General features: G+C 40.5%; 1 protein-coding gene across 8 annotated transcripts in view; it reads left to right on the forward strand.

The window, feature by feature from the left end:
• spopla (speckle type BTB/POZ protein like a) overlaps positions 1 to 7,433 on the forward strand; it is a 198,277-nt gene extending 190,844 nt beyond the window's left edge. For all 8 annotated transcript variants that reach the window (XM_048534638.2, XM_048534634.2, XM_048534633.2 and 5 more), the window contains one exon: positions 5,408 to 7,433. In XM_048534638.2, the coding sequence (XP_048390595.1) occupies positions 5,408 to 5,552 (145 nt within the window). In that variant the 3' untranslated portion in view covers positions 5,553 to 7,433. The remainder of the gene's footprint in view (positions 1 to 5,407) is intronic.
• The last annotated feature ends 2,003 nt before the right edge of the window (positions 7,434 to 9,436 follow it).

The following is a 9,436-nucleotide window of genomic DNA, read 5'->3' on the forward strand; positions in this document are numbered from 1 at the left end:
AGTGACCCTTCCACAGAACTGGGTTAGAGAGAGCCTTTTGTCCATACAAAATGACTGATATTGTCATCATTACATCACATGTTTGGACTCTTAAAATGACAGTCAGCCATTCACAAATACGCAATGCATTATGGGTTCCTGCAGTGAAAACGTCGTAAATATTTACAATCATATATATAACAGTGGGTTATATGTAGAAAAGTTGCTTCCTGTGTGGGTGTTTGCACAGTTGAGGCATTTGTTTATTTTTCTTGTTGATTTTAACCTCTGGTGTGTTGGGTATAATGGTTCTAACAGAGGTTGATTGCAAACTCTTGCACAAACCACATATTCTGACCTTCTCCTCAATTTTGGAGTGGAGTCCTGGCCACTAAAAATGGCTTCTGACAATGTCACAGTGATGTTTGTGTAGTTGATTTAACATCTGTTTCTTTAGCTGTGACAGAGTAATGACCCTCATCCTGCTCCTATATATGCTTCCAGCTTCTGTGAGACATACAGCTTCTGTTCTAGAGTTGCTTCTATGATCTTGCCACAAAGTACCATGCCCATCATTTTTGGTAGTAATGGTACATTTCTAGAGTACTATTTAAATTGTCTTTCTGTTACTGGAGTATTCTATACTTGTTGTAAGTAGAAAATGCCTACATAAGGACTGATTGTAGTTGACTCATTTGGCAAAGGAGTCCATCAGCATTCTCATGCAAATTGGATAGCTGATACTGAATTGTATGTGGGAGCTGATAGCAACAATTACACACTTCTGCATACAGCTCATTACTAGAGATGTTCCTGCCTGATGCCCAAATATTGTAATCTGTGGACTGTTAGTCAGGTAAATTCCCAGCCATACAGGTATTGGTGGAATTGCCGAATTCCAAAAATGATTCTTGGAGCTTCTTTCTTTATCTGTGCATGATTCATCTCTGCACTTCTTTAGCAATCTTGATGCAAAAGCTCAGTTCTAAGAAGGGTGACCAGATCCAATGTTAACTCTGATTTCTCTTCACAGATGCTGCCAGACCAACCGAGTTTTTTTCAGCAATTTCTGTTTTTGTTTACAATTTCCAGCATCTGCAGTTTTTTTTTTGGTTTTAGTTGTTGTTGAAGTAAAAGCTATTGGCTGCTTTTCACTGTTCAGTAATATGTGAGAAATGACTGCTCCTACTCCAGAAGATGATAGATTCGATTTCGATTCAATTCGATTCCCTACAGTGTGGAAACAGGCCCTTCAGCCCAACAAGTCCACACCTGCCCCTTGGAGCATCCCACCCAAACCCATCCTCCTATAACTCTCACACCCCTGAACACTACGGGCAATTTAGCATGGCCGATCCACCTAGTCTGTACATCTTTGGACTGTGGGAGGAAACCCACGCAGACACGGGGACAATGTGCAAACTCCGCACAGACAGTTACTGAGTCTAGAATTGAACCCGGGTCCTTGGTGCTGTGAGGCTGCAGTGCTAACCACAGAGCCACTGTGCCGCCCCTAATACGTTGCTTACTAGTTACGACGGCAACTTTGGTCAAAATGGGTCAGGACAACTCAATTTAATGAAGACTTTTTGGCTTGTGTAACTGCTTTTCCACACTTTCAGTTCATGTTGTGGCCTAATAAATTGTGCAATGACATGTGAGTAGTTACATGATTTGAAAGAAACCTGCGACAGTCATTCAGCAAGCCCATTGCTATTCGTTTACATTTTTAGGTGCCGGTGCCCCAGTTGGGGCTTTTATTTTTGAACATGACTTGTATAGTCCCATGTAATGACATGGTCTAAATTTTAAATAGAAGTTTTTAATAAATTTTCATTTGCCTTTGCTCAGTCTTAGGCCATAATCTTGAAATCTCTGTAGGGTAGCCTCTAAATTGTGGCTCTTTCTCTTCTCCCCGTGACTAAAATATCATCTAGGTGTCACTGGACTCTTTCCAATTCCCTAAAATCTGATCTGTGGCTCTGCCGAATAAAACAGATATGATTCCAAATTGAAATCTCTCAAACTCAAATAGTCCTTTATTGTATTGTCATTGTCAAGTATTTCTGAAACTCGATCTGCATTCTTCTGGAAATCAGTTGATTCTTGGGAAGCCTAACTGAAAAGCTGACCTCCAGCTAATCTAGCAAATAGGTCAGCGATTAAAGGCAAAGGATAGTGCTAATTGAGACCTTGAAATCACTGCAGATGTGTACTCATCCATTTTTCTTCTTCACTAACACAAGAGGTGTGGCCCAATTGCTCATGTTTACAAATTCAAAGATACAAACATGTTTGCAGACTTCTGCTTGCCCAACATAATCTGCATCCTGCTTGTAATTGCTTAAAACCTACTACGTCATTTCCTGTTCCCACTTCTGACAATCGGCAATTGACAGGAATTATGAACTTTTGTTTCTTTCTGTACAGGTGCTGCCTGATGAGCAGAATGTTTCCAATAGTTGCTTTTAAGTAAAGACAAAATGCCTCCCTTTGATTTTGATAAAGTAAAATTTTAAAACAAAAGGAGACTAGCACGATGTCTGGATTTTAAGTTCGATTGACCCTTTTTCTGAGCTTTACGAACGTCCCTAAAACTGGAGCAGAAACTCACTGAACTTCAATACAAATTAAGTTCCACACAATTGTAGTTTGTGATTATTTGCACTGGATTTAAAACCATCGTTCGAGAAGCAGACCCCGTCCACAAAATTGGCCGTGGCCCAGATCAAATTAATCGTCATTGGGAGTTTCCACTTGTTACTTGAGGATACTCTGAAAAATTAAGTTGAATCTTTTGGGCACTGGCATTTATTTAAAAGCTTTTGATTTTTGTCTTTATTTTCTAGTAACTGTCTGCAGACTCAAATCCAATTCAAAAATAGATTTACACATTTTTAGTAGTTTTAAAATTTGCTTACAAGTGGTAAATTAACAGTAATTTAAAATGCGTGTTTTTGTGATAAACTCATTTTTAGCTGATAGGCTTCTGTCTGTCAAGTCCACACTGGTCAAAAACTAACATCTGACTATTCTAATCTCATTTTCCAGCACTTGGCCCATGGCCTTGTATGCTTTTGCATCACAAGTACACATCTCAATACTTGAATGTTATGAGTGTTTCTGATTCTTCCACCCTTACAGGCAGAGTGATCCAGATCCCCACCACCCTCTACATGAAAGTTTTGATTTCCTTGCTACCTCTGTAAACCTTCTGCCCATTACCTTCAATCCATGCCCTCTGGTCATTGATCCCTCCACCAAAGGGAAATGTTCTTTTCTTTGTCCCTCAGATTTTAGTAATCTTAACCATGTTTCTCAGTCTCCTCTACTCCAAGGAAAACAACTTCATTCTATCCAGTATTTCACATGAACACTCTAGTCCAGGCAACATCCTGGCAAATCTCTGCACCCTCTCTGGTGTACACACATCCCTCCTATAGCAGCAATTCCAGAACCGCACGCAATGCTCCCTCTGTGACCTCTGGAGAATTTTATATTGTTCCAGCATAACCTATCTGCTCTTAAACTCTATACCTTAGCTAATAAGGGCAAGTATCCCATAAGCCGCCCTAACCACTTTATCTACCTGTTCCATTACTTTAGAGAATCAGTTGACATGCACACCAAGGTCCCTCTGATCCTCCGTGTCCTCTGTTCATCATGTATTCCCTAGCCTTGTTTGTCCCACACACGTAGATCACTTCACACTTGTCCAGATTTGATTCCATGTACCACTGACCAGCCCATCCGTATCATCCTGTAATACAAGGCTAATAGTTACCGGTAATAGCTGCCAGGAAAATTGAGGGGTGAAAAACTATTTGATCTCCTGGGTAACTATTAAACTGAACCTTTGGTATCCACCCTGACCTGGCCTGGCCAACCCAACCCTACATGCCCAGCATGGTTCTCTCCCAACTGCATCCCCACACTGGCACAACATCCTCCACCACCATGGGATTGAAATCCACTGAAACACTGATCCACTTGTTGGCATGCTGCAACCTATTTGGCACTCAATCCCTCCCAAAGCTCAACCTGCCTGTAATCCTCACACTTGCCTGACATACTTAACCTTTCACAGTAGCTGTTAAACAGGCTGTCTGTCTTATTGCACATTTGCATCACAGAACAAGATATGGTGACAGCCTCAAAAGGGTGTGATTTCAGTGGTGGTCTTCTGCCCTGCTTGTGGCAAGGATTCTCTGGACAGGTCTCCCCTGTTGTGTGACACAAAACTCTAATCTCGGTATTTCCAGAGTTGAAGATAACAAAGTGTGGAGCTGGATGAACACAGCAGGCCAAGCAGCATCTTAGGAGCACAAATGCTGATGTTACGGGCCTAGACCCTTCATCAGAAAAGGGGGATGGGGAGAGGATTCTGAAATAAATAGGGAGAGAGGGGGAGGTGGACTGAAGATGGATCGAGGAGAAGATAGGTGGAACATCCGCCAATGTGGTATACTGCATCCGCTGTACACGGTGTGGCCTCCTCTACATTGGGGAAACCAAGCGGAGGCTTGCAGAACACCTACGCTCGGTTCGCAATAAACAACTGCACCTCCCAGTTGCGAACCATTTCAACTCCCCCTCCCGTTCCTTAGACGACATGTCCATCCTTGGCCTCCTGCAGTGCCATAATGATGCCACCCATAGGTTGTAAGAACAGCAACTCATATTCCGCTTGGGAGCCCTGCAGCCCAATGGTATCAATGTGGATTTCACCAGCCTCAAAATCTCCCCTCCCCCCACTTCATCCCAAAACCAACCCAATTCGTCCCCGCCTGCCTAACCTGTTCTTCCTCTCACCTGTCCCCTCCTCCCACCTCAGGCGGCACCTCCATTTCTTACCTACTAACCCCATCCCGTCCCCTTGACCTGTCTGTCCTCCCCGGACTGACCTATCCCCTCCCTACCTCCCCACCCATACTCTCCTCTCCACCTATCTTCTCCTCTATCCATCTTCAGTCTGCCTCCCCTCTCTCACTCTTTTATTTCAGAATCCTCTCCCCATCCCCCTTTTCTGATGAAGGGTCTAGGCCCAAAACATCAGCTTTTGTGCTCCTAAGATGCTGCTTGGCCTGCTGTGTTCATCCAGCTCCACACTTTGTTATCTTGGTTTCTCCAGCATATGCAGGTCCCATTATCTCTCATTTCCAGAGTTGAGATCATTTTAAGGATATGTGTGTATTTCATCAGTTCACTGGAAAGCTGCTGCTTTTAGCCACAGATGAAAAATCTGAAGCCACGTGTCGAAGGATGCAGAAGTTGCAGAAAGAAAACTTGACCACCTAACCTGGATCCTTCAATGATAGATGGTTGTGTTCTCATTTTATAAATGTAAATAACAGGTAGTGACACTTGAATACAAGTCATTCTCATTGTTATTCCTGCTGATGAACTTCATCATTTGAATTACTTGCAGCCATGCCACAGATGTGATGGAGACAGAAGGCTGGAAGTCGATGATTCACTCCCACCCGCATTTAGTTGCAGAGGCCTTCCGAGCATTGGCGACTGCACAGTGCCCACCATTTGGTATTCCACGTAAACGGTTAAAACAGTCATAATTACACCCGAGGACTTAGGTACTGATCTCGCTACTGACTTTTGCGTAAAGGTATTTGTACCTTGCACCCATACAGGATAAACTCCTTGTTTGCATACAGAGGTCACACCTGAACTTTAACTGTCTTTAATTGCTCTGCTGAAGGATGTGTTCCAGTATGGTCTTCAGCTTCAAATTAGTTTACATGCTTTTCTCTCAGCCACTTAAACAGCCTTAAATGATTTTCATCCTTCCTATTCAGTTCACGTGATTTTAAGTTTCTTTTTTTTAAATTAATGTGTGCCTTGTTGTTAGACCAGGCTGTGCAGAATTGCATCAGCAGCCATATTGCAAAGCCTTTCACTGAATAATTGGGAAAGGCCAAACAAGTCTTTAACACTTTACTCAATAACTACTCTCTGTACAAAATTATGGTTGATGTCCAAGGAAATTAATTGATCTGAGCCTGATTGGCCAGTTAGGAGCAATATTGCACGTGATTTAACGACTGTCCCCAACCCACCTTTGTGTTATGCATGCTGTTGAAATTCTGCATTACAGCCTGAAAGGGATGTACCATTCAATAGCACATGTCCTTAATGGCCAGTGGTATATGAAGTACATGGTTGGTTTGTGAACCACCATTTTCTTTTTCAGTGTTTGTATACCTTGTTTACAGTTTGGAATTTCTACTGTACAGATTTTTTTTGAGGGTTAAATTCACATTTTTGGCAGAAATGTTAAAGACCTTTGTTACAATTGTGTGAAAATGGTTTGTAATGTTCAGCAACCTTCTAGAACTTGAGATCACATCATAGCTAAAGTCAAAACACTATATCTTTGTGCTACCAATGGACCCAAAACAATGGAATAGTTCAGCAATCCACAGTCCAACAGTGTGAAACTTGAATAATGGAAGAGCATTTCTGAAGACTACCCATTTGAAATGCCTAAGAAAGATGTTAAGACACTGAAGGTCACTTGATCAAATTAGTTTTCCCAAATATACATACGATGTGTTTATCCCTTTTACAATTAAAGGAAATTTCTTGCGAATTTTCTCCTCTGCCCTTCTCTCATGAAGGCGCTAAATCTTTGGGATCCAAGTCCAGGGGTGCTGGTCGCCCCCCCAGTATCTCATCCAAATGGCTGTTATTCGTGTGTGTGTGTCATACGGGTATTTAACCGCAGGGGACATCACAGACGAGCTTAACACTATCCTTGCCTGACGTCAATACGTGCACTTCCAGTGGGGCTGTTGGATAGTGATCAGATGTGAAAACCCTGGTGATTTTCCATTCCCCTAGCCCAGCTGGTGCTGAGACCATTGAAACACCCTAAGTGATACCCCAGCTAAGATCATTTAACTCAGCACAGACCAAGAATCGAAACTGAGATCTTCCAGGTACTCACTGGATAATTATGCTGAGCCTCTGGGGAAGGTAGCCCTTTTAAGAATGAATAGGTATTGTTATCAAGTCATTTGTCTGAGACACTGTGCTAAGGTAATACTGTTGATTTTGTAGAAAACTCCAGTTTCAGCACAGTGATTTGCAATGCCTCAAATTGACTTTACATAGCAATTGATTTGCTTATGTTTTGCTATTTTATTTATTATGCATCAATATATTTCATGAAGCTTATGTTACGTTAGAGAAACTTTGTAAGACTTTATAAATGCAATTGAATGCACTAATTTGTAACAGCGTTCATTTCTGTAGACTATTGTTTTGTGAAAATCATTTTTGTTAGACAAGAGAACTCAACTATTTTTAAAAATGGAGGTAAAAGAAGCTGATGGGTTTAAGTTATCAATGTATCTGTTTACTGTCATATCACAAATTCAGAAAGTATGGTTGCATGAACTACACACCATTAAAATTTGAATAAAAACTTAAAATGAGTTTTGAGATGGTTGTTTAAAAGTAATTGACCTTAATTTTCATGCTGAGAGCAGTTTGAATACAATAATCTGTTTTAAATTAGTAAAACATTTTCTAATTATTTGCTACAGTGCTTATTTCAGGCATATCAAAATGAAATAATATTGCTGATATTTTTACTTTGATTACATAACTGCAACTGCCCACCTCCATCTACTTCGATGGTAGATCAAGAATATTCTGGACGATAGATTGTGCCAGAGTTGACAGTGATACAACACTGCCAGCTGGAAGTTATTTTTATGTGGGGCATAATCTATTGAGTTTCATTCTTTTGTGATTTCTAATATTCTCTTTGATCCCAGCTCGAATAGAGGTGCTCCATCTAGTGACTGAACCAAGAACTAATTACTTTGCCAGTTGAAAATAAACAAATTCCAGAAACCAGGGACCTAATTTTTTAACTGGGTGGGCCACCATCATAGTCTGGAAACGTGCATTACCTGTCCTGCTTATAAACTGGAATAATCAAATCAAATTGCCCCGGATAACCTCAAGGGGGAATTCATTGAATGTATTAGACATTGTATCTTTGAACAATATGTTGTGGAACCAACCAGGGAGCAAGTTATTCTAGATATGGTATTATGTGATGAAGTGGGATTAATTAATGATCTCATTGTAAAAGATCCTCCAAGGAAGAGTGATCATAACATGCAAGAATTGCAAATTCATTTGGAAGGCAAGAAACTGGAATCGCAAAATAGCGTCTGGCATCAAATCAAGGTAGTTACGTAGGCATGAGACAGACCTGGTCCTAATAGACTGCGTGGGAAAACTAAAAGGTAGGACAATTGGTAAACCATGGCAGATGTTTAAGGAGGTGTTCAGTTCCTCAAACTCAAATACATTCCAGGAAAGCAGATAGATTATGGGAGTGGTACAACATTCATCCATGACTCAGCAAGGAAGTTAAAGACATCATAAAGACAAAATCTAAGACATGCAATATTGCAAAGGCCAGTGGCAGACTGGAAAATTGGGAAGTTTTTAAGGATCAACAGTTTACCAAAAGTAAATAATAAAAAGAGCAAAAGTAAATTATGAGAAAAAGCTCATGCAAAATATAAAGCTGAATAGCAAAAGCTCCCGTAAGAATATAAAAAGCAAGAGCATAGCTAAAAGAAATGTGGATCCTTTGAAAGATGAATTTGCAGAGTTAATAATGCGAAGCACAGAAATAGCTGCGATGCTAAATCAAAATTTTGCCTCCATTTTCCCAGTAATAATATAATGTGGCGGTACAGAAAGTGAGGTACTTAGAACAATCATCAGTACTGACCAAATTATTGGAATTAAGGCAAGTAAATCTGCAGGCCTGATGACCACATCCAAGAGTCTTAAAGAAAGTTTAACAGATAGTGGATCCATTGGTGAAAACACTCTAAAATTCCCTGGACATGGGAAAGGTTCCAGTGGATTGGAAAAATGCTGTTATGAGGCCATTATTGAGAAAGGGATGAAGGCAGAAAGTAGGAAACCATAGACCAATTAGTTTACCGTCTGATTGGAAAATTGTTAGAATTCATTTTTAAGGGACATTTGTAAATTCAAATGTAATCCATCAGAATAAGCATGGTTTTATGAAGAGTAATTCGTGTATGATTAAATTACTACAGTTCTTTAAAGATGTAACAAATGAAGTAGATGATGCATGTTCTGTAAATGTGAATTTAGGCTTACAGAAAGTATTTGACAAGGTACGCACAAAATGTTAGTACACCAGGTAAAATCACATGAGATTTGAGTTAATTCATGAACTTGGATGGAGGATTGGCTTACCAAGAAAAAGCAGAGAGTCGGAGTAAATGTTTTTTTCTCCCTGTTTGGCAAGCTATGATTAATGGGATGTTAAGGTTTCAGTCCTTAGGCTTCAGCCATACAATCTGTATTAATGACCTGGATGCAATGGTGAAGGTACAGTAGCCAGATTTGCAGAAGACATTAAAATAGTTGGGCTAGT

The sequence above is a fragment of the Stegostoma tigrinum genome, chromosome 7 (genome assembly GCF_030684315.1).
Source record: "Stegostoma tigrinum isolate sSteTig4 chromosome 7, sSteTig4.hap1, whole genome shotgun sequence".
NCBI lineage: Eukaryota > Metazoa > Chordata > Chondrichthyes > Orectolobiformes > Stegostomatidae > Stegostoma > Stegostoma tigrinum.